A 26,648-nucleotide genomic window follows, 5' to 3' on the forward strand; every position below is an offset into this window, starting at 1 on the left:
AAAAGGGGAGAGAGGGGGGGAATGACATGCAGCAAAGGGCCACAGGTCGTAGTCGAACCCTGACCTGCTGCGTCACCGTTTCTGGGTTACTGGACTACCAAACGCCACTGCCCTGACAGAGCTCCAGGGCCTGCAGCTCCCCTCTTCCTGCTAAATGGCCAGTGTGTGTGAGTGAGAGCGCGGTCAGCGAGCTTGTTATACCTGCAATCTCTTACCACAGGTTCCAGTTAATTTTATAATGGATGTGTGTTGAGTTATTTAAACAAACGATCGGGGAAATAAACGCCTCTTGTCTGCGAGTGAGCTGGGGAGCTCTATTAATGAGAGCTAGCTTGCCTCCTCCTAACGAGACCTCTGAAATTCACAAGAATGCATTAAATTGAAATCGGACAAAAGTGTTAGTTAAGATTTGTAAGACCTTAGGGTTTAACCTAGAGATTGGCATGGTTTTATGTCGGTTAGCCTAATAGCTGGTTTGATTTGCATTGAGAGATGATTTTATGGAAAGTACCCCATGCCAATCTCTAGGTATGGTGAAGGGCATGTGATGATGTGGGGCTATTTTAATTCCATAATGCCAAGGTGCACTTTATCAGGATGCAGACTATCCTGGATCCATGAAATAACTGGCCTTTAAAAATAAAAATCTGCCTGTCTCTATGGGAATTTAACATAGGGATGTGCTCACTTTTGTTGCCAGCGGTTTAGACATTAATGGCTGTGTGTTTACACCGTTATACAAGCTGTACACTTAATACCTTACATTGTAGGAAAGTGTAATTTCTTCAGTGTTGTCCCATTAAAAGATATAATGAAATATTTACTAAAATGTGAGGGGTGTACTCACTTTTGTGAGATACTGTACATGCCGTGACGAAATTTAAAGTGTACATATACTATAGTTATGTGTGTAGCGGTGATCTTTTCCCATAGGAATGAATGGGACACATAGCCTAGCTAGCAGCTCCTCCTAATGAGACCCCTCAAATTCACAAAAATGCCTTAAATTGAAATCTGACAAAAGTGTTAGCTTTGTAAGACCTTAGGGTAGCTGGAATATACATGCCATGACGAAATTAAAACTGTAAATATACGATAGTTATGCCGGCAACTGGCAGCCGGTCAGCTCCGCAGAGCCCCGGTAGTTCAGTAACCCAGAAACAGTGTCTTTGTCCTGGGTATTGAGAATGAGGACATACATCATGGTAGCTTGCTGTCACGTCACGATTTGGGAGGTGTTTCAGCCTGTCCACCATTTTGGCGTACCTACACTATTGGTTGCCAGGGGCAACAGTGTAAGAGCGCTGCATTTCAAAACACTGGACAAAATGGATGTGGAACTGTGAACTGTGTTGTTCAATTTTTTTTTTTTGAGATGGAGAAGGTGAATCAGCGTCAGTCTGCTTGCAGGAGGAGAATATTCTGTTGGCAACTTTGCCGCAACGTGCGAAGGTAGGTAACGTTACCGACACTGATAGGCAATAATGTAAGCAATAGCTAGTCGTTTTCTGTTATTTATCCCATGTCAATAAATTAAAAACTCGTGGGAATTCATGTTTGTACTTTGTAATTGTCATAACACTTACCGGTAAGGAGAATTGCATTAATTCATCTTAAAGGAAAATTCCGGTCGATTTCAACATGTAGCTCTGTTGTTTGGAAATGTGGAGTGCTGTCAGTAGCAAGAAAAACTAAAACAATCGGTGCTGCCTACTCCGTGTTATCCTCCTGCTAGCGTTAGCACCCAACAGGCTTAAACAGGGCAAGTTTTAAATGTGTTTTTAGCCTCTAAACATGCTCGAAATGTCATTACAAGTGCCTACCCATGTGCAGTGATTCCTTCCAAGGGAAAACAGCAAATTTGACTGGAATATTGGATTGTATGAGTTCGACAATCGAATAGTGTTGACTTGACCGGAAAACAGGAAATAAACAGAGGTATGTGCACTGGCTGGATTAACACAACTTCTACTGCAGTCGGATTTAGACAATTCGCACTTGTAATGACATTTCGAGCATGTTTAGAGGCTAAAAACACGTTTAAAACTTGCCCTGTTTAAGCCTGTTGGGTGCTAACGCTAGCAGGGGGATAACACAGTGTAGGCAGCACCAATCGTTTTCGTTTTTTTTGCTACTGCCAGCACTCCAAATTTCCAAACAACAGAGCTACGTGTTAAAATTGACCGGAATTCTCCTTTTTCACAATATGTTTATTGTCCTTTTCTTAGAACAACCCAACAGTAAAACATACAGTAACAATACAATTTAAGACTACACATATTCACTTTACCCAGACAAACCTACTCACACACATATACCCTCACCGGAATTCTCCTTTAATTACATTAAGCTTACAGTAGCTAAGAGTTTACATTAGCTTGTAGTTTACTGCATACATTAGCTCATTGTCCAGTAGCTTCTAGCTTTCAAACAAATGCGGTGCAAAAATATTATCAGCAACTAGAAGGTAAACGCTACCAGCTAACGGAGGTTGCCACAGGCAGTATGATATGCAGTAAACTGCAAGTGAGAAAGGTTAAATAGTACTGTAAACACACAAGCTACAAGGCTACAACCAACATATGAAAAGCCATAATAACACCATTGATAAACACCCACTAACACAGTAAAGTTAGCTAAGTGTAAGTGTGTTAAATGGTCAACAGTTGTCAGTTAAGACCATGATGAAGAAACTACACCACTACACAGTTACATGAAGTACCTTCATGTTACAGTATGCTTAAACATACTTGTGATACAATTGTTGGGTCTTTGTAAATTATGGAGTGAGATTTAGACCTACTCTGTGTCCTGAGATAACTCTTGTTATGATTTGATACTATAAATAAAATTAAAATAGCAATGACTCTCTCTGTACTTCTAACTTCCGACTTCCAGGCTTTTTTGTAGCTGGCTGTATCATTTATTGCGTCTAAATATGAATGTGGATAGCGTTAGTGATAGTGAGATGCTTGCTACAGTTGAATATCTAGTGATGAATTGGCAAAAACAACATTTTACTAATGTGATTCTTGGCTTTGTTCTAGACGCTCTCTCTCTTCAGTCACTCTCTAGCTCGCTCTGTTAAGGCTGTGGCTAAGACCCAGAACACAGAGGACCACGACACAGACACAGAGAGGACGTTTTAAGTGTCTTTTAATGAATGTTCACAAAAAAGGCAACAAAGGCAGGGACAGCTTGCAGCGCTGGTGGTGGGGACAGGATAGCAGGGATCCCAGCTGAGGGTGGCACGGCAGAGAGGCGAGGAGCTGGTAGAACAGCGGCAAATGGCAAACAGGTGTAGTAGTGTCGGTCTGAATCAAGAGAGGAGAAACAGATCAGTGCGGAGCACGAGGAACAAAAAGAAAGGCCAAAAAGCTTACAGGAGTTACAACGTAGTACAACAACTGAGAGCCAAGTTAACACTTTGGTAATCGTAACGATCTGGCGCCGAATGCAGGTTCCAACCGGGCTAAATACTGCAGCCGTGATTGGGAGAATCAGCAACAGTTGAGCAGATGAGATTGAAGAATCGCCAGCAGCATCACCAGTTTGTCTTGCTACTGACAGCACTCCACATTTCCAACTACATTTCTACTGCAGGTAGGTAGATCGCCCGGCCACGCCCCTTGACCTACATTACGCCGCTCCGGCGAAACAGGGAGGGAAAAGGGGGAGAGAGAAACAGACACAAACATCCCAAGGACAGCTGTCCCACAACACGCTCGACCACATTACCGTGTTCGCGGGCTCTCGTTGAGCCTCTGTCTGAAATTCTGCCATTTCGACCAGTTGACAGTTTGTAACATAGAAATAAAATGGATTACGGATCATTTTATTTCTATAGTTTGTAGCTGACCTTACAAGCTGACTTCGCTATTGGCTGTTGAAACAGGTGACGTCCCTTACGTTCTAAAACCAGCCACTGGCAACTTGACCAGCTGACCACCCTTCTCCTATCTTTTTGTTTTGGAAACTCAAAACTATTTTTTTTTTTTATTTGATATGGTCCTCTCTGTACAAATATTTTTCTTATTGTATCAGTTAAAACAGATGGCCAGTCTGCAGGATCTATGGGTGCGACCTTTTTTGTCACTTACTTGTGCAGAGGTGGAGGGAGAAGAGATGGATGCAGCATCACTTGGCTGTGCAGAGGTTGAGGGAGCAGAAGTGGTCACGGATAGCCCAGGGATAGCAGGGGATGGATTTAAATATTTTAAATGTGCATCTGTAAAGAAAGGATGAGCATTTGTGAAACAAGGGGTATTTATTTTACAATAGTGAATAAAAAAAGCTGCTGTGAAACCGTTAATCATTGCACATGAGCTTTACAGCCTATAGCATTCTAAACAGAAAAAATAATTACAGGGATTTCTTTAGCTTTCTGAATGCTGATGTGATGACTTTGCTGTTGACTAGAAATTTAGACAATATCTGGAAAAACTGGTAAATCTGCTCAAGATCATTTTGTTTCACTACAGAAATAGTTGTCATGACTACTCAGAAAAAACGTCATGCAAACTCCTGCAAGTTAGAGTCATGGATGTATTAAGAGAGTGCTGACTAATTAATAATTAAGTATTAAATAACGATAGATGCAACTAACCAACCAACCAATCCCCTCTTTACAATGTTGCATAATACACTTTACTGGGTTCATTCAAATGAATATTTGATATAGTCAGCATGCTATTTCATAATAACGTAAGTGAGAAAAAGCTTCATTCCAGAAATTCTGGATCAGTACAGAAACCTCAACGTAGTTTTTTTCAGCTTAGCCAGAACGTTTTAGTAAGCTTTACAACGCTAACGTTACCTACACACCATGCATAAATATCTATTTTGTGAGCACTTCTTGCATGCATGTTCTTTGACACGTAAAATGCAAGTGCTTTAAACTATCAATTACAACAGGTGACGGAAAGTCTATATTTGTATTTGACTAGGCTAACGTTACACAAAGATGTCAATAATAAGTTCCGTTATGATAACGTTAGTAGGCCTAACGTTACCTAACCTAACGTTATGTCCCATAGGCCTACACTTCACGAAAGAAACAATGGTTATTTTCTTAAAACATGAATAGCCTAATCGTTCCCTAATAAAAATACAGTGGCAGTAACTTAGCTAAATTAAACATAGAAACGACTATCACATAACAAGTTAACGTTAGCGGATAACTGTAACAGATAAAAAAAATAAATTCAAAGTAATTTTTTTCTTATATTCTTATGACAACTTGACATTAACCAAGACAACTGTCATAATGCCTAAGCGTGACTAATTACTGTACAATACTAAAACTATTGAGCTTTATGTGTTAACATCACATTAGTCTGACTCACCAGATGTACCATAGACTGCCACCTATTTCTCCTCAATTTCCGCTATCCTATTTATTTTTGCAAGGGCATCATTGCCCTTCATCATCACCCAAGGCGATTGGTATCCCAAGGTATTTTAGTTGTTTTTAAAGATAATTTTATCTTCATTTTGATAGAGAGGAAATGGGGGGAGAGAGAGAGAGGGGATGGCCCACACAGGGGGGATTCCAGGATTTTTTAAGGGTGGTGGCACAGGGGAGGACCAATAATCAGTCTGGGGGGGCCGGGGGGCATTTTATCAGAATACAGCATAGAAAATCTTAGAAATATAGGAAATACTGTATAGGATAGAACAACACAATGCAATTCTGCTAAATAAAACATTGCATTCATTATTAATCTCCACAGCGCTGCGGAGGAGGGTCTGGCTAGTCCACACAGCATTCTGGGATGGGAGAAAAACATGCTCTGGTTGTTTGGCATTTCTTTAAACCAATGACAATCGTCATGGGCGGCGCTAAGCACAGGACGGAGCCATGGCGCCGCTGCAAAATAGCCTCAGGAAGGAACTTGTTTTGGTGGAACGTGTACGTCCAAAAGTTGTTTTAGTCGTGCAACAGAAAACTCAGATTGGACAGCTAGTCTAGCTAGCTGTCTGGATTTACCCTGCAGAGATCTGAGGAGCAGTTAACCATAGTCCTCAGAAATCAACCAGAGTTTAGAATTAAAAAGAAAGCGGAAGGTAACGGACATCCAGCCGAAAAGAGTGAAATCCAGCGGAATTTCTGTCGGTAAGTGGAACGTCGTGGATATAGACTACATACCTGGTGACAGGTATGTAGTCTATGCAGCCGTTTCATCAAATACTTCACATGTAAATTTGCCAGCTTTCGCCAACCTCAAGAGCGGCCTTGCCCTGTGCGTGCTAAAGACTTTAGATGCATGCAGCACTTTAAACAACCAGCCAGAATAGATAAGCATCTTCAGTGTGTTATGAAAGATGAAAAAATGGTTGTCTGCTATGTGTAATTGGCTGCATCATATTGTGGGCAATGCATATGGTGTTTGGAGTTTGGACAATCAGGCTTGTGGCAAATTTAATCCCTCAGTGTTCCTAGTGGCTGTAAAAAAATACCCTTAGTCAGGGCACACAACCCCTATCTGATCCCCGATTGTGATTGGTCAATCTCAGCATCAGACTTCATGGCTGGATCGGTACTGTACACAGTGCTAATGACACATAGCTAAAGTAAACGGTAACACTTTATCTGAAGAGGTGTGCATAAGACTGACGTGACATCGTCATAAGGAGGAAAGTGTTACCACGTAAACAGCCACCACCGGAAGAATCTGAGACTTAACAGTACTTTTTTTTTCTTCCTGTCAGTCAGTGTATTTTATAACCAGAACAAGGTCATTACTGGGTCTTTTGGTAACTACAGCTTTGGACAGTGGTGGAATCTTGTATAACTGGTAAAAACACAGGGACCTTTTTCAAACATCCTCATAAAATTCTGAATTAGTTACCAAATATGTACATGTTTTTTAGTGTGCTTTGCCAGTACCAGCAACATTTTCTCTGCATCTCTGAAATGCATTGCGTATTGACACGTTTTATTGCATTTATTGACTCTTTATTTAGACTCTCTTTTGATCCCTCATCGTTTTTTGGGGGTTGCTTTGCAGTGTAGGCAGTTGTTGCCAATGCTGGAAAGGGAACTTTTCTTGCTGTTTTTTTCTTTTCTCTTTTTTTTTTACATTTTAAAGACAAAAATGTAATCCATGACAATGTAACTGCAATCTAATTTATTTTTTTTTCAAATATACTCTGGGCTGATTGTAGTTTTTGTTTTTATCTGATTGTGTAATCCCAGTGTCATGTAACAGTTACTACCCAACATTAGCTATGTTTCCATCCACTTCGTCAATCGTTTGCTAAAAACATTCATGCGAATAAAGCCGGTGAAAGTGTGTTTTCATCCAACGGCTTTAAAGCGTAATGACGTTGCATGCTGTTTTCCAGTCAAATTGGTATATGAAATAGATTTGACACATTTGAAGGTGTTTCCATTCATTTTCGCACTGAATCGCACAACATTCAAACATATGCCAACAAAGTTGGGTCGCGCTGTCTACCTACAAATGATGAATATTGTAGAAGTTGTAAAAGTGCTTATGTGCCAGCTGATAGCGTCGTTGTTGTCTTATAATAGCTTGATATGACGCTCAGCAAAACATTGCTATGACGATGCAGTTGCCCGTAAATGCCAGACGACAACGATCTAAAATAGCCGTTACATTTCGCTCGTGAATTAAATTTAAAAAGTCTCTCGTGTCCTTGTTCGTCCACTTATGTCGGTCTTTGTTGACACCCACCATTTCTGCAAAGAGAGTGGAAATGGCCCAAAACTTCTTCTTCGGTTTCTTAGCGGGTTCCAACCATAAAATGACCTCAAAGGTAATCACAATTCATTATTTATTCGTGCAAATAACGTGTCCGTCAGCTTTTATCGCACAAGCCGTTTACCGATTGAGAGAAAATCCGATGTGATCGAACGTACAAACTTTGTATCCATTTTCATGAAATTCAATCAAATTTTACTGTTTCCATAATTTAAAACTTAACTTGCATAAAAACCTGTGGATGGAACCGTGGCTACTGATTATGAGTTAAAAATACTATGACTTACTGTTGTCTGTTTTCTTTAGCTTTTTAACTTGCTACTAGCTAGCTATAGGAACATTGCTCACATTTATAACTAGCTTTTCATATAGGTATAAATGGTCAATTTACAATCAAAGAGAAGCACAGGAATTGTTAGGGTCTATTTAATTCAGTTGAGATGAACATGTTGTACAAACAGGAACGCATATGAACTGTGCTTGGATACTGTAAGACCTGCAATATGGCTGCCAGAGAATATGTTACATCTTCTGCACGCCCTCTATTCTACTCTGTCACATAACACATTCTTTGTCAATTGTTATTTGGATAAGAGACATCTTTGTGATTCCAACTCTTGGCAGATCATTGGCATGGTACAGTGACCTCCACACACCCACACACCCAAATACACATCCAGTAAACTCACACAACCCCACTACAATAATCTCGATCAAAAACTGAAGCTACCTCAATTCATGTAAACGGAGCCACACTGACCTTCTGTTGTAGGTAGTTAAATAAGTAATAATTCACACTAGAGACTGACTGGTTGTACACATGCATGCATTCTTAGTTATTGTAAGACTAGGAATCAGGAAGAGAAGTAACTATTAAGAAAAAAATGTAGGTAGAACCGTATCAGTGAATTCCTTCTTAGTTGCTTCAGTTTCAGGGTATTGTACATGCTGAGTCACTCTGCTTTCATACTGTGACAAGACAAAATGTCTGCCAGTATTTCTGTCAATATGCTTGTGTGTAAACATTTTTTTAGTTGAGCTCTAGTTTTTGGAAACTTGGAAAAGTCTGATTCTCACATACATGTGACAATACATAATAAACTTCAGAGGTGGAAGAAGTACTCAGATCCTTTACTTAGGTAAAATTACTAATACCACACTGTAAAAATACTCTGTGTGCAGATTGATGTTAATATACAAAAACAAAAAAATTTATTCAAATTGTTATTTTAAAGAGTTGGTTCAGGTTTTTATCACATACAAAAATGTGAATAAGTGACAACACACACAAGGTTATGACAAATGCTTTGAGCTTTAATTGGTTGATTTTAAGAGGTTACATAGTAGTAAACATACTGGTTACACACGTGAAGTTTGATGAAATCATCCACTCGAGCCACATGTGCGTTTCACATCTCACCTTCACTCTGTCAGACTTCCTTAGAAAATAAAGCACACACCCTACAGTTTTGAGCCTCCACAGCATCATGGAGAGCAAGCTCACACATTCTCAAATGCATCATTGTCAACATCCCAAATTTCCACAGCAGCACAACCTTCAATCTTCTTCACTCAGTCTGGAATATTTGAAAAGTAATTAGTCCGGGGTAAAGACCCCCTGTGTCAGGCCAACCGGTGAGAGTTCAAATCTAGCACCACAGGAGCTTTGACTGGCTTAGTGAAAACAGAGTCCATCATTTGCTGCTCTCATGGCGCCTGCAAAATCGTCTCGAAATGTTGATGAGTTTTTGGTGGTGCTTTTTAAGTTGTATTATTATTTTAGGAACGTTGAACTTGGAAGGAACTTAAGGAGTACATTATTTCTTCCTCATTTAAATCAAGTAACACAAGTAGACAGACTTCAAGTAGAGTATGGAGTATGCATCTTACATCCCAGCCAGTTCATCTTGGCACGCCAAGCGTGGGGAAATACACTACCGGTAAAAAGTTTGGGGTCACTTAGAAATTTCCATTCCACTCCATTACAGACAGAATACCAGCTGAGATCAGTTGCATTGTCTTTTTTAATCAGGGCAGCAGTTTTCAGATTACATTATGTGCTTACATAATTGCAAAAGGGTTCTCGACTGTTATAATATCATGTATATATAATATCTACATTGCCCATTATCAGCAACCATTCATCCAATGTTCCAAAGGCACATTGTATTTACTAATCTGATATCATTTTAAAAGGCTGACTGAGAAAACATTGGAGAACACTTTTGCAATTATATAAGCACATAATGTAATCTGAAAACTGCTGCCCTGGTTAAAAAAAGCAATGCAAGTGATGTCAGCTGGTATTCTGTCTATAATGGAGTAGAATGAACATTTCTAAGTGACCCAAACTTTTGACCGGTAGTGTACATCTGAATGCCCATGAAGGCATCAGATACAAATAAGTAAAAAAAAAAAGAAAAAAAAAAGGATAACAAAGAGATGCTACAAGAACATAATAAATCAAACTAAATGTAGAAAACGTTACAACAAAACCAATTGTTGGTTAACAGCATTTCAGAATAAAAGAAAATGAAGGACCCAGAAAATAGAATTAGTGCATCATTATTACATTTCAATACCAACTACATAGAGCATGTAGCAACATACCACTGCATGACAAAAATCACTTGTATTCTATTATTCTTACTATAGCACTGAAACACTCAAGACACCCAAACATGAAGCTCCAAAATGTATCAAGAACACTTCATCAAAGCTACATTTGTTGAGGCAAACAGGGCTAGCTAGCAGAGATCTGAATGTGCGTACTGGTAGAATTATTTATTCTATACTGTCCATGAGTCCAACAGTGACAGAGCTTCCAAAGCGACGTATCTAAACTGTTTTAGATATATGGCTTTGGTTTCAGAGAAGCAGGCAGGGGCAGTAAACACTGCACTCTTCCTGTTCAGTTCATTGTTCATTTTGAAGCCTTTGTCCAAAAGCAAAATGTTCAAAGACAAAGCCATATATCATAATAATAGATTAGGTAAATGTTAGTCCACTATTGTAATATTGGATTATTCTGACTTTTAATCCAGTATTTGTTGATATATGGCTTTCGTTCCAGAGCAGCAGATCAGCCTTCTAATCTAACACTGCCCCCTGCTGGTCTGGCAGAGTGCTGACAAAGAGACCCATGGATGATCTGCTCCAAGTACAGGCAACTGGAGGGGGTGGAAAGAAAAAATTAGTGGCTGAGGAAAGGGACCAGCTCAGGCACATGACTTAAGCGTCAAGTTATACCTCTGTGAATGTGGTCTACAAGAATCTTCAACCCCTACGAATAACATCAGTGTTATTTAGAGCGATAGCTTATTGACTATTTTCTGTGTGTAGTTTCCTTTGTTGCAATCATTTAGCAATATTAATTATTAATAATTTTTTAAACACTGAAATCACGTTAAAGGCAAGGGAAGCCAGGATAATTGGCGCAACCCACAAAAAAAGCTGGAATTACCCTTTAAAAGTGAAGGCATTGGCTAGTTAAGATAAAGAAAGTGCATTTTGTCATTCCATTTAGTCAGCTTCTCTTCAAACCAGCTTTTTCTAAATTTGGAGGCTGTTAAGCCTTTTTGTTAGGGTCACGATGCTATCATAATACCACCTTAACCAAAGTACTCCTTGGTATGACACTTAGAATGCTTTAATTACAATGAGCATTGACCCTGTATCAGGTAGAGGGTGGAAGGAGTATACACACAAGACAATTGAAGAAGATTGGAGGGTTAGGAGGAGTAAAGTACCAGTAAAGATTTGAAAAAGAGAGGGAGTAGATAGCCACCTGATCTATAACACCTAGCTCAAATGTGACAATGTGACATGACGAGTCCGACACTTATCAGATCAAATATCAAGCCAAGCTTCTTCTGAACAACATCAGATCTAAGTCATCCTTCCCACTAAGGCATTCCTTTCTATTTCTGTGCCAATTCTCATCCGTGTGGTTTCTTCCTTCCTTCCTCCACTATAACAGGTCCGGGAGGTGGCTGTAGACCGAGTCCAGCAGCGTCTGGCTGGCCTCCTGACTCTTGACTCCCGCGATCTCAAACAGCTGGTCCAGCTTGTCCTCGGCGGCCGGGATCTCCTCGATGACGTGCAGCTCCTCTGGGTTCAGGATGTGCAGCATGTCGTCGAAGATGGGCTGCAGGTCGCACGGGTCCAGACGCACCTGCCGGAGAACAGTGTCTTTCTTCTCTGGAGGGGAAATAGAGAGGGTAAACAGTCATTGTAATGATCTTAAAGCTGCTCCAATCAATACTTTTTATATCAACAATGGATCACACGACTATGTGAAAGGGGTTGGCTTGTGGCGATGAACACACATAGAATTATTAGTCAACTTTGTAGTTCACCTCAGCTCTACTAAGCTTTTTTTAACGTTTTACTGTTTTGGTTCATTCTCATGGCGTTCTCATTAACAATAGCCTCTTTCCGACCAAGTAGTTACAGGAACGTAGTTATAGGAACGGTCCACTTCTAAACAGTTCTAGTAACTACTCTTCCCCCAAAACCGGTTTTGCCATTTGCATTCGCACTGGCCAAGTGGCCATAGGAACTGGTAGGAGGGGTAAGGGAGTGACGCAAGCACGGCAACGCTACGTGTTCGAACGGCGGCGTTTAAAGACTAGGCTTGCAGTGATAGGGCAGGAACTGACACTGTGATTCAGTATGAGAGTGTGTGTCATGGTGGTAGTGCAAATAGGTCCAATAGTGCAAGGATAAAGTCTAGAGACCAGCATTAAATATGGACAATATAAGAGAATAATGTAAACATAGTAATATAAAAACTATAGCAGTGCAATGATAAACTTTAAAAAAGACAGCATTAAATATGGGCATTATAAGAGAATAGAGTAGACAGTAGGATAGACACAAATCAACAGTCAATATAAGAGGTTTGAAGTTATAGGGTTACAGCCATTGTTCAAGTAGACCTCAGTCCATGCGGGGGGAAGGAGGGAGGGAGGGGTTGTGCATATGGGCTAATATAGCCAGTAAACAGTGTAAACAGTAAACAGTGGTCCATGGACAGTCAGTACATAACTGTTATTATAGAGGTAGTGGAAGTGGTAGAGAGGGAGGAGAGGCAGACAGACTACGCAGAGAAGTCTCTCTCTCTCTCCTCTTCCCTTTTGTGAAGCAAATATAGGAATATCCCATAAATTGTGTCTACGGATTGCAGTTTTCTTTTATCATGAATTAAAATACAGCATTATTGCTTATACAATATTAGATGGAAGGAAATGCAGAAAACGGTTTTAATTTAGCAACAATAGCCAGAGTGACCACATGAGGGCAGTCAGCATCCACATATCCATGTTTAAACTGAGTGCCCTGTTGTCACATCATTTTCAGTAAGTGTGATACATAGTGAGTGTCTGAATAATTAGCCAGGGGTGTGAAGAAAGTGAAACTGCTGATACTCACTATCTAGACACAGTCCACTGCCAACAATCCAGAGTCTCTATCAAGCTGTCTTGGCTACCAGAAATGCCTTGTCAAGGTAAAAATGTAGGACATGTCAAAGTGAGTCTCCAGTGGAGAATTGGGATGCTTTTAAGTTAATTTGGAGATTATAAAACTTTTAAGTAAGTTTGACCGGCTTTAAATGTCATGATGAGTACTCTTGAATAACTGATAGGGATGCACCGATACCACTTTTTGCTCAGACCAAGTACAAGTACTTACATTTGGGTACTTGCCGATACCAATTACCAATATTAGTACTATGCCATTACAGTTCTAACAATGACTTTGAATTTATTTGCACCTGAATGCAGACAAAGGGAAGGCAAAACGTTGCCCCATGGGTGACTTCAGGTAAGCGGGAGGATTTTCCAGTTCTGTTGTTTCTCTGACATCTCTGACACTGGTGTCTGCAAAAGTGAAGCTGTAGGCTACCGGTAAGCTGCGCTGTGTCTTTAGCTACTGACTGTTGCACATTCCGGACCGTGACTCCTGGTGTTGGAATCCTTTCCAGTGAAATACAGCCACACTTTAGACCGTTTAGCTTTAAGCGTTTTAACTGTGTTTAAGATAGCTATTAGCTAACAGTAGGCTTACTGTATACCCGCTGTTTTGCGAATTTAATAAAAAAATAAAAAATAAAAAAAGGTAATTTGCATGACTAAGGAACTGAAATGAAGGTGGGTTCTTTTTTAATTTCTAATCTTGGAGCACTATCATGAAGAGGTGCCCTGTGTCACAATCTTGCTCTTTTTTTGTTTGTTTTTTGTGTATATGTTGCATAAATTAATGTATTTTACCAAACAGCAAAACTGGGTCCAGGTATGTAAAAATGAAGGTGCACATACACTGGATCCTTAGCATATGTGATGTCAACGGATCCTATTCATTTCTACGGAAGAGCAGGAGATCTGAGCGCGTGTTGCATGATGCCGACGGTCAGACGAATGTTGTAGCACAAGGAGACTCAGGAGGAGATTTGCAGATTTGTGGTTGGTTTATTCTAAAGAAGAAGCCTAGGGTAACATTTCAACTCAATTTTATAATGTCTGACAAACATCTTTTCAAATCTCTTCACCTCTTTTCACGTCTCAGACAGCCTTGCATGCAAACTTTGGCAATTGTTGTGTCTGTCTGACCTGGCTTTTGCTTGATATTAATTAATGACCCGTTCCCATTGTCCTCAGATTCTTGGCTTGATATTCTTCTCATTTCCAGTAAGTTGTTTTGTTCAAATTTCCCTGGAGACGGCTCTTGGAACTTCCTATTTGTTTGACTGAGGTCAGCTGAGGACATCTGAGGCCAGTATACATGACTTATTGCCACATATACTGTAAAGTCAATCTGAGGGTGTTTGTGAACTAGTCAAACACTACACAAGTTGACGGACTATTTGCCATATCTAAATTTGTACAATAACGACCTCAACTATATGCAAATGAGGTCCGTCCATCGCAACACACCAGGCTCGCGAAACTCAGATCTAACTGTAAAACTAGGCAGTGCTGATCAAATACGAATCAATATTCTGTTACTGCATTGATAGTCTATGTCCACGATGTTCCACTTCCGGGATTGCTCTGTTGCTGCCGGAAAATCTGCATGGTGTCACTCTTTTCGGCCGGATGACCGTTACTTTCCGCTTTCTTTGTGTTATAACTTCTAAACTCCGGTCGATTTCTGAGGACTATGGTTAACTGTTCCTCAGATCTCTGCAGGGTAAATCCAGACAGCTAGCTAGACTATATGTCCAATCTGAGTTCTGTTGCATGACTAAAACAACCTTTGAAAGTACACATGTTCCACCAAAACAAGTTCCCTCCCGAGGTAACCGTGCAGCGGCAACGTGGCTCTGCTCGGCGCTTAGCACCGCCCAAGACAATTGTGATTGTTTTAAGAAATGCCAATAAACCACAGTACGTTTTTCTCCCTTCCTGGAATGCTGTGTGGACTAGCCAGACTCTATTGAAGTTTAAAACTATTGGATCTGCCCAGAGCCAGTCTGGATCTGCAATAACCAATTTCTAACGTTTGGTCGTGACGTCGGCTTAGCATCGCTAGCGTTCGCCTTAGTCAACCCGTTCACCACTAACGGAGCGAGCTGGAAAATCTAACTTTCCCGAACCCCGTGGGGAGGAGGGCCACAACATCATGGCCACCAACAAAACTCAGCAAAGATTGTTCTTGCTCTGGCTTTAACTTCTGGATATTCGGCAGCATTGCCACAACGGACCGAGTGGCTTCGCTCGCATCTTTCTCCGCCGCCATTACGGAACTACAACTCAAACTAGCACACAACCTCAACGTCATTGTTCTCAGCCACTCCCTCTGTTCGCTGATTGGACCGCCAAAGATTTGCCCGGAGAAAACCCAAGAATATACCGAAAACCCAGACGGAGTACTGAAGGAAAATGAAAATTGAGCAGAATTAAGTAGGAGGGCGGAGCCAGGCTACTCCTCTGTGACAGTAAAACTGAATATCTTTGAACAAGACATTTGAGGACGTCATCTCGGGCTTTAGGAAACACTGGTTAACATTTTTTTTACCATTTTATAGACCAAACAACTAATCAATTAATTGAAAAAATACTAGACAGATTAATAATGCACAATGAAAATAAACGTTAGTTGCAGCCCTATTTAAAAAACCATGCTAACGTTATAGTCACACCAAAGACCGCATTGGTTTCTTGGCAAAGACACGGCTAATTAGCTCACCTTTGGTAATGAAGGAGCCGTTCCTGCTGAGGGCGGAGTCTTTGCTGGAGGTGGAGTCACAGCGAAGCAGGGGCTCCGATTCGTCGGGGAAGAAGCCTTTGCTACGGTCCACCGGCGACTGCTCCACGGCCATGCCGCTAGCGCCGCCCATGCTACCAATGGCCATGCTACCACCGCCCACGCTACCACCACCCACGCTACCACCGCTATTGCTGCCGATGCTGCTGGGAGACTCCAGCGGCTTGTGGACAGGGCTGAGGCTTTGGCTTACATTCACTGAGGTCATCAGCTGGTTGATGTCAAACTATAGATAGAAAGAGATGGGAGGAGTGGAGGGTGAGGAAAAGTAGAGGGAGAAGATTAGGAGGGGAAGCAAGAAGAGGAGAAAAACATGAGCGTGACAAACCAATATTCAATGGAGCACACAAGCTCCTGACCCACAGCGAGGAAACACTACATTTCACATCGTCCTGGGTCTGTGTTCTTAGCAGCCACAAAAAAATAATGGAACACAAGTTTTTTTCACCCTTCTATTTCTAAATGGTGTTTCCCGATATTGGTTTCCTAATTTAAAGGTGCAGTAGGTAAGCCTTATAAAACTAACTTTCTGTCATATTTGCTGAAACTAACCTGTTCCAGTAGAACTACATGAAGCAGGTAATTAAAAAAAGAAGATCTGGCTCCTCTGGCACCACCTACAGCCTGTAGTGCGATTTGCAAAAATCCACCGCTCCCTGTTCAGATGCACCAATCAATCAATCAATCAATCAATCAATCAATCGATCATTCTCCCTTGTGGGGGGGAGGGGATTCAGAGACGGTTTTGGGCTTTAGCGGAAAGGGGGGAGGGACTGAGAAGTTGTCGATGTTCAAATGCATTGGCTAAGTCCTGGATCTTCACATTCCTACCTACGGCACCTTTAACAAAGAAAAATCCGTTGGCTATCCTCACATCCTCCATCTCCCAATCTTTCTTTGTCCCTGTTTTCGTAATTTCTCCTCTTCTAATTACTGTATATCACTTTTCTCTTCAGGACTCTCACACCAAAGTTTCAACCCAACAAGTCCTCCAAACCATACAACCACGTAGGTTGTTGGTTTCTACCCTCTAATATGACGCATAGGTGTGTTTCGTAAGTGTGTAGTTTTTGTCCTCCCCATGAGGAATTCTAAGTATTGACAACAAAACTGTTGGCACATCCACATGATACAAGCCTTCTGTGGTCGCGCACCACCCCCACCCCTCCTCCACGCAGTTGCTAGTAGCCAAGGAGGACAGCGGATTAAAAAAAACATGATGGACTCTTCAGAAGAGGTAATTATCTTCACTTGATTTTCTGCGCACGAAAGTCGCCGGACGACACAAGTTTCTGGACATAGCCATACTGAGAAATACAGAGAGAGTTGTGTGGAGCTGATAGTCTTAATTACGTCCATTAATATCAAAAAGTTACGCAATAAAGCTTTAACATGCAATGGTCACAGTTTGATTAGGTTTAAGCACAAAAACTACTTGGTTCGATTTAGGCAACAAAACTACTTGGTTAAGTGGAGAAAAATGTTGAGGTTTGGTTTTACTTCCGGTTACGCACGTGACGTAGAACATGATGTACTTCCGTTTTCTAGGTAAAATTAAAACGACTCGCCATTTACTTTTTTTTTCTTCAAATGGGACACCAACCCCGGTCTCCTGGGTGAAAGCCCTGTGTTTGTCAGCCTGAGATACACAATATTTGGTGAACAAAAACACTTATTTAAATAAACATAAAAAAAAATATATATAATCACATCTACACACACAGCTAAATGCTTATACAGGAGGAGTCTGGAGAAATGAGAGTTCAATTTCCCGAAAGCAGCAAGGACGCAGAGCTCAGTGCACACCCAAGCCGTGTTCTTGCTGCTATTAAATGCCTGTATTTGTGCCAATATTGGGCATATTAAATACTCCCACTTTTTTGCATTAAATAGCTCCCGTACTTTCTTCTTAATGTCATTTTTTTTTTAAATCTCCTTGTTTCCCTCTCATCTGTTTAGCTACACATCCTTTCATATTTGTCTCCTCATCCATTTTTCATTATGCTTCAATTTCACGCTTTGTCCTCTTTCTTTCTTAAACCTTCCTTACCCCCTTTAACTTTATCTCTGTTTTTGTCCCTTTGTTCCATTTTTGACTCTTTCTCTAGCCCCAATCCTTGCTTTTTCCCTCGTCTTTTTGTCTTCTGGTCTTTCTCTATGTGTCTCATGTTCTTTCAGTTTCAGTTGTCTGTCTGTTGTTCTCGCTCTCCTTCCTCTAGCGTTGCAACCTCCTCTTCCACCCCCCTCCCCCTGTCTCTCTTTGGTGTGGTAATGAACCTGTGGTTTGAAACCAGTAGTGACTGGTTTGGGGGAAGAGATCATGAGAGCACGTCTTGTTTTTCACAGCGAGAGCCCAGTCTGGCCTAAAGGTTAGCAGCAGCAGAGAGGTCATTTCATTCAGCGCACACACTGGAAATGGAAAATGGAGCTGGGAGAAATCTGGACAGAACAACCAACAAACAAACAGACAAAAAAATAAATGTTCTTTTCTTTGGATGCAAATCCATATCCATGCAGTGGTGGATTAGGCCTATTAGGCCTAATGAATGCGTTCCAATAGGACATGACATAGAAACACTGGTGCTGTTCTCTTTTTTTCTTGTGTTTTCTTTTTCTATCTGATAATGTCTGGGTCACTGGGCTGCAGCGTGACACAACATACGTGATTCTGATAGAACAAACACGCTCTGTCTCGCTCACAAAGGCATGCATACATGCACAGAAGCACACGGACGGGTACGCACACTGTGACAAAGACACGGTAACTTTCATAAAGCAGCAGATGTAACTGGAACAAATTTTTTAGAGCAGATGCTGGGGTAAAAAACACACCAATGAGGGATAGCAAATTTACCAGCCTCTGGGGACAGGAAGTCAGTGGATATGTAAGAATAATCCTATACAGCACAGATCTAAACTTATTGCGGTTCTCTGCATTTTTGGCTGAATTCAAGTGAATTTCTATTACTATATAATACTTTTTTGTTTTTTATGTACCTCTTTGGTTACCTTATCTGGTTTATCATAGGAAAAAAAGTCAAAGTCTGAATTTACAGTGTGAGACAGATTATGTTATCAAAATGCACAGGTACATTCATATTTATTTGTTACTCGCTTCTCTGTTTAGTCCATCATGGATATAATAAATTACATTGGCCCAATCCCAAAGTCCGGACTCACAGGCTCAGACTTTGGTGCGCGTTCTCGCGAAATTAGTAAGGGCTCAGGGTTGTCCCAATATCGAATTTCAAAGGGCGTGAGGGTTTGAGTACACACTTACCGAGCCCTTGCCGTGAGTCTACATCGATGCAGACTTCACCAAAGGGAATTACCCACAGTTCAAAGCGTTGTGACTTTTACCGCGGAGACCATAGGGAAATCCGGAAATTACAATTACAACCTGTTGGCCAGCTTGTAAAAGAAAAAATGTTTGAATCAGGCAGCCGTCTCCTGTGCCTTGGCCGTGTGGAAAGCAACAAACTTAAATGAAAATTCCCAAACCGGCAAGTGTCAGCAACATCTTTGTTATTAAACGTCGCCAAGGTAACGTGTGATCTCGTGAAGTTCTGTCCCAATCCCATTTCTACCTATCTGAGCCCATGTGGCCTCACACACTCACTCACTTAGCACCTGAGATCAATTAAGTCTGTGAGTCTTTAGTCCTTAGTCCTCAGGGCTCACTTTGGGATTGAGCCAGTGCAAAGGGAAACATCTGCCTTAAAGTTTCCCACCACAGATGAAAAAAAGAGAAAGACAAACAAATCTGGAAAGACAGCAAATCAACTGAAGCATATACAAATATGCAGACCTGATTACAAGGAGTAAAAAAATGTTTTAACAATAATACCAGAAAACGTTGACTGATTGACTTGAACCTTTCTAGCAATATCTTGCTTCACATTCATCCAGTTCAAAATATTCACCTGCCCACAATAACTACAGAGTCTCTTCACTACTAGAAGCTACAGCCAAGCTAACCCTTACAATAGCTACTATAGCTGGATCAAGGACCTGCCTTCATTTGAAGTACCCATCAACCAAAAAGCTCAGTTTAAACATCAAGGAAGTAAGTTGAAGTTGTCAATGCCACTTTTCAATGCTGACACCTCCATTGTATTAGGGTGGGGGTAGTCTGGACCAACCCAAGTACATTTCCAGGATAATTGCCCATGTCCCTCATCTTCCGCTCTCTGTGTGTTGACGTCCTCAAACTCTGTTCGTGTCGAGAAATGACAACAAACTTCGAGCTAGAGATAGGTCTGGCAATGCGAGACGGGGGGTGGGGGGGTGGGTGGGTATAGAACAGTGTTTATTTTTACCTGAACCTTTTACATAATGTTCCTGACATTTACGTTATAAACGCTGCAATCATTGCATACAATAGATCACACTGTCAGTACACAAACTAAAGCTCTGTCCCTTCTGCCCACCCAGGTTGAGCAGTTTGCGTATGCCTGCCACTCTGTCTCAAACCACATGGAATCTGATTTCCTTACGCTGGCAGCCCTGAAAAGTTCAGAGCGGAGCTGCTTAGGACCGAGCTGGAGCACATGGGTCACTGCCAGGAAGAACAGTACTGCTGTTCCAGAAAGCTCCTGTGTGTGTGTGTGTGTGTGTGTGAGTGTGAGTGTGAGAGAGCGAGCGAGAGAGAGCGAGAGAGAGAGAGAGAGAGAGAGAGAGAGAGAGAGAGAGAGAGAGAGAGATAGAGAGGGAAAAGGATCAGGATGAGTTGCTGACTATTCCTGTCAGCACAACACAAGGCCCTGCTGGGGACAGTGACTTAGACGCAGAAACACACACACACACACACAGCCCAACGCTAATATGTACACACACACATACAGCCTGAGCCAGCTAGCCTCACTGGCAGAGTTAGCAGATTGCTGCAGAAGGGCACTGAGGACAGACACACACACTGGGGATATTTTGATTAATTGGATCAAAAATGTTACAGCAACTAATCTCACTCAGCTGTAATTACTCAATCTGTAAAGTAGAGCACAGCACCAACCCCACTGTTAATCTATGATGTGATGGTACAAATCTAACCTGACATGCCAGATGGTTTGATAAACAGAACCATCTAAGAAGCCGTCACAGAGGCTGAGCGCATTGCGTCGTACTCTGAAAGCCACGCCCACTGGACGGTAGAACAACTGGTGCCACAATATGCAACTAACGGCTAAAAAGCTAACAGAGTGCATGTGGCTAGCTAAAAACATCAGATTTAATAATGTCAAATGATTACTTTAGCAACCAGTGAGGACAAGTTAGCTGTTGGTAAGCTAATGTTGGCTAATGTTAGCAAGCTAAGGGTGTGTGGGAGATTCATGCAGAGATTCATGCAGAGATTGATGAGATTGATTCCGGAAGGAGGAAGACGGAAGCAGGACGCTGCAGGCTGAAGCTGGAAAGCCCCAACGCCACACGAAAAACACTATTGGAGAGAAAGACTTTCTGATTAAATAGACGTTTTCTTGTATTCCCACAACACAACTTTTGTAAATACACCTTTCAAAACCTGAACTACACACAAAAGAGCAGGCTGGTGGAGAAGTCAACAAGAGACGCTGAGAGCTGCTGATGAACGACACCAGCAGGCGCGGCTCTGAAACACAAACCGACACGGCGGCTGGGTGAGTCAGTTTAACACAGCACAACCCCTCCTAGGTAGGAAAGTATACACTCATCCAGGCCAGCTCAGATCTCATTCTCATGTTAAATGCAAACACGCAGGGAGCTGAGACAATATAATTAATGTTACGAACTAGGTTAGCCTTAAGTAGCTGTGGTTGTTTGTTCTACGAGCCTAGGTTAGCTTAGCCGTGTAACATAAAGCACTTGCAAACATACTACTATAGCTTTCTGATTTATTCACATCCCACTGTAACACAAATTGCATACTGTCAAAATGCTTTAGCTTAACTTACAGATATATAGTTATCCTAAAACTGATATTTGGATATTTGATTTGGTGACAAAATGTATGTGCAAATGTAACTTTTGGCATAACGTTAGCTTGTGTGTGTCTAACCATGTTATCTTCACAATCTTTCACAGTGTCTTTCCATTGTTCCTGCTGATTCTTCACAACTATATCCACTTGTGTCTTCCTAAAAGCACAGTTTTTTTCAGTTTGGCAGCTTATAAAAACTTAGTCATGAGTTCATGAGTTCTTTACTGTGTTGGTAGTGCATACCACCACAAAGCAGCTTTAAGGCATTTTTCGTGCAAATGTTGTTTGCTACCAGACAAAATTGACGAGGAGGCACCTTCATGCAATACAAGTCAATGGAGAATTGTTTTTCTCTCTTGGGCGGGACTTAAATGCGCTCTCTCTATTGGAAACTGTTTGGAAAAGGGCAGGCACTTTCAAAAAATACCTGGCAGATGATCAGATGAACCATCTGTCTATCACGCCATTTTTGAACACAAACCTAAACCATGCCTGCAGTTTCCAGTAGTTCCTCACCTAATTGGTTCGGTTTGCTGTTGTTTGGAGACAAAAGCATTTACTTGGAGCCTGAGCCTCGCATGAAACCAGCTACAGTGCAATTTCAAGTATATTCAACCTTTACCACTAGTCATCTTTGACATTTAAAGTACATCTTTAATGGATAAGCCTGCTCCCAGACTGCATTAAAGCATACTTAATGTCAGAAACACTTACAAACAAACAAACGTACTTGATTCTATTAAAGGTAATTACCTTTAATAGAATCAAAGCAGTTTCTGGGAAGAAATGTTGTGTTTTTCTCCAGAAAGTAATGGATGTGGTTTCATTTTATCATCTTATGGGGCTCTTTATGGAAGGGAAATTGCACTTGATTGTGCATCATTGTGGCAGGGGGATAATGACTACTGTGTGTTGTAGTTTTGTGTGCATTCCCTTCGCAGAGAAAAAGTATAAAGCAAAGAGGAGAAAAATCTACCCAGGTCCCAAAATTATCTTCGGCAGTGACTCAATTTACTTAGGCTTCTACTTTTAGTTAGGTGTTGGCCATTTTTGTTTAATTGTTGGTTTGTATGTAAGGGCTTGGTGGTGTGGCTCAACGCCCTGATGTTGGCCAGTTAGTCTGTATACATTGACATGTTATTGCACTTTATTTCGTAATGTAAGGTGTTCTTTCATTTAAATGTTCATCATATTACATTATCATCATCATATTGCCTATATCCCCTCCTTTTTAAAATATAATGCAGTAACGTTTACTCCTGTTTAGGGCTGTAACGGTTCATGTACAGAGGTTACAGTACAGTGCACGCAGCCGCAAACAGAATACACGATATGTAGTTCGATGCACATAATAAATAATAAAAAAAGTGTGAGCACATTAGCTACGATAGCTGACATTAGCAAACATAGCGCTTGTTCCAGTGGACCTCAGCGTAACATCAGTTAGGTTAACTTTAATCAGCACAGTTCTATGGGAAAAGACAACGGTAAAGAGAAACAGAATTAACATAACAGACTTGTTGTTTTAGAGTTTCAGGTAAACTCATGTAAGACATTAATGCACACTAGCTGCGTGGACACAAGAGGCTTCAGAGTGGGCTGTGGGTCTAGAAGACATGCTCTACTTGCCTCTCCTGTCAAACCACTCCACTCCTTGCCAAAACAGTGACTTTACACATAATACTATATGTGGTTGATGTTGGACGGTGACAGCATGTGGCTATGAGTCCAACATCAGGATAGGTAAATCAACTTGCCAGTCTCCTGTCGACTCTGCTAACCTCCTGCTGATTCTGCTAGTTTTCAAATGTAAACATCTATCTAATAAAGCGAGACGTATCTGTATGTATGTATGTATGTATGTATGTATGTATGTGTGTCCATGTTTGGGGGGGGGAAGGTAACCTGCACGTCACATGCAGACGCCACATGCAGAACGCTTTACAACAGGGGGACACTATATAGTATTAAGTTGTTGTGAGCTGTAGCCTACATTCACTTATAAACAGAGGCAGAACATAATGTAATCTCGGAGATCATTCCTTTACAGCGCTGTGCAATGCAAGAAAGTCTCAGAGCTGAACCGGGCAGACACAGCAGTGGGTCGGGTTAATTAAGTATACTGCTAACTTACAACACTAATAACATTACCGTCGCCAAAATACCCCCGCGAATCAAATTTTCTGAAGGACGTGCACAGATGAACGTGACTCTGCTTTGTGTTGATTAACAGAAAAGACAGGACAGCAAAAAAATCACCATCTTTTTAGGCAGAGAAACTATTAAACATTAATTTAATAAATGAATAAAGCATGCATGTTTTGTTTTTTTTACTTTACAGACAATAATCTCGAGTTACAGTGTTATTTGTAGATAGGAAATAAGATTAGTCAAATTCCTGTCAATTATTCACAATATATTTTGTTGCTTTCTAAGTGCAAAATATGACTTATTGTCTCACACACACACACACACACACACACACACACACACACACACACACACACACACACACACACACAGCAGTGTTTTGTATTTGTAGCTACGTAAGAGTAAAGGAGAGAAAGGGAGTAACACCCATCACCCTGTCTGGTTTCAACTCGCATGCGGCAGCAGAGATAAAAATAGAAACACCCATCAGACAGCTGACACTCAGTTGTTCCGATGGAATACCATTGATACAGTGAATGTGTTTTTTCTACTGTGTTCAAACATCAATGTCATATATTGATGTTATGTAACCGACGTATTGACATGCTTCCCATAAGTGAGTCACATTGACTTAGTGTGAAATGAGTGACAACGGTACATTCAATGAACCTGGCCTTTTTAAAGTTTCATACACTGCACACAACTTTCTTTTTTCTCTTTTTCACTCAATTTTTGTCTGCCTTCCTGTCTGTAATGATAGCCGTGGTTTCACCATTCTGCCTGTAATGTACTGTAGCTTCCCTCCTCAGTGGGGGGAAGGTCTGAAACCTCTTAATTTTAACAATAAAAATATAAGACTACGAAATAAATAAAGAAATAATAATTCACGTAAATTATTTATGAATGGATGGCGAGTTAAGCAGTGGATCAATCACCTTCGATGTGCCCAACGGCCATGTCCGAAAAAAAATAAAATAAAAATCCATTTGTGATTACACCTCTGCAGTGGACTCTGCTGTTGTGCCCCCTGCTGCTGTCCCCGAACCTGCCCTATGTTTCCCCCCCCCCCGCCCCCTCCCCAGCATGCTGGCCAGGGGCCTTACATGTTCAATTTACAACCTCAAAAGTTTAGCATCACCCACATCCTCCGTTTTCATCACTGTATTACTATTACTATACTATTGTTACTTATTATCTTCCCTACCATGATTCTCTCTCCCCTCATTTTTTTTTTTATCATCACTCAGTAGCCATCCTCATAACAAACAAACGTTTGCCTACCCATAGGAAGGTTGGTGGTTCGATCCCCGTCGACGTGTCCTTGACACGGAACCCCAAATTGGTCCTGATGCTGCGCCAACGGTGTAAGAATGTTTATATATTCATAATATGTAAAAGCATTTTGAGTAGTCAGTAAGACTATGAAAGCGCTACATGAATACAGTCCATTTTGTTCATGAATTGTACATAAAATGCATGTCGAAAAGAACACTAACAATGTAGATCAGACCGAGGTACATATTCAGAAATGTGACTTGGATCTAAAACTAGGGATGGTACGGGTGGGGGAAAAAATCGATACAGCATAGTATCGCGATATTTTCCGTGGCAATACTGTATCAATACACAGACGCAAAGTATCCATCTATTATTATATATGTGTTGGTCTGTTTGTCTGCTTGAAAATCTCATTTTGCAGTGAGATGAGCAAACAGAGAAAACAGATGTTGACAAAGTTTCCTTTTGGGGACATCATTTGAAATTGGGAAACATTTGAAGTTGGAAAAAAGGTAATACATTGCAATATATCGCTGAATATTGCAATACGTTTTAAAAATCGCAATAATATCGTATTGTGACATAAGTATCGTGATGATATCGTATTGTGAGGCCCCTGGTGATTCCCACCCCTAAGGGATGGTACCAAGGACAGGTCTTAAATTGGTACCGGTGCAGTCGATACTGCAGTCTGTACTTGAACGTCATTTATGAGGCACTTTGGCATTTTGCGTCCTTGCTCGAACCCCACACATCCAGGCCCCCAGGAAGTGCGCTGGTCTTTGAAGCAAATTGAACATAGCGGCAAAACGGTGGAATGCAACTCCCCGGCTGTCACATGATGACTTCTGACCCAAAAATATTTTATGTGGCGAAAGACACGCCTGTAAATCAGTGAATAAATGTTTTGGAGCGTCACCAGACGCGTAACTATCGGTAAGCAGGGTAGGTGGTTGCTTACGGGCCCAGACCAATCGGGGGCCCACAAGACTGGAAGATATTGATTGACAGCCGGGGCCCCCTATTGCATTTTCATTACTCGCGACAATCCCAGCAGTCCCACGTGCAGCCACTGACCAAGCGGGAGTGAGAAAGGGTCAAATTTCCTTGTTTCTGATATGAAAATGAGACCGTTCTCTTAATACATCCATGGACGAGACATGTGTGTGACTCTTACATCTCACATTTACCAACAAAACGTACAGCGAAAGACATCAATGTACGCTGTAACGATTTATCACCATAAAGTCACTGAAAGCTGCTGTTCA

The 26,648-nt window shown here is 41.2% G+C and overlaps 1 protein-coding gene and 1 long non-coding RNA gene across 2 annotated transcripts in view; both read right to left on the bottom strand.

The window, feature by feature from the left end:
- Positions 1–3,139: 3,139 nt before the first annotated feature.
- Positions 3,140–8,641, bottom strand: LOC144533681 (uncharacterized). Its single transcript, XR_013503454.1, has 3 exons — positions 8,488–8,641; positions 4,101–4,228; positions 3,140–3,314 (listed from the first exon to the last, which is right to left on the bottom strand). It is a non-coding gene; the product is annotated as an uncharacterized LOC144533681 (long non-coding RNA).
- Positions 8,642–9,401: 760 nt separating this feature from the next.
- tnfrsf21 (tumor necrosis factor receptor superfamily, member 21) overlaps positions 9,402–26,648 on the bottom strand; it is a 64,684-nt gene continuing 47,437 nt past the window's right edge. Inside the window, exons 5-6 of the mRNA XM_078274605.1 lie at positions 15,918–16,221; positions 9,402–11,927 (exon numbers count right to left, since the gene is read on the bottom strand). Of these exons, the coding sequence (XP_078130731.1) occupies positions 11,698–11,927; positions 15,918–16,221 (534 nt within the window). The 3' untranslated portion in view covers positions 9,402–11,697. The remainder of the gene's footprint in view (positions 11,928–15,917; positions 16,222–26,648) is intronic.

The sequence above is a fragment of the Sander vitreus genome, chromosome 18, assembly GCF_031162955.1.
Source record: "Sander vitreus isolate 19-12246 chromosome 18, sanVit1, whole genome shotgun sequence".
NCBI classification, from domain to species: Eukaryota; Metazoa; Chordata; class Actinopteri; order Perciformes; family Percidae; genus Sander; species Sander vitreus.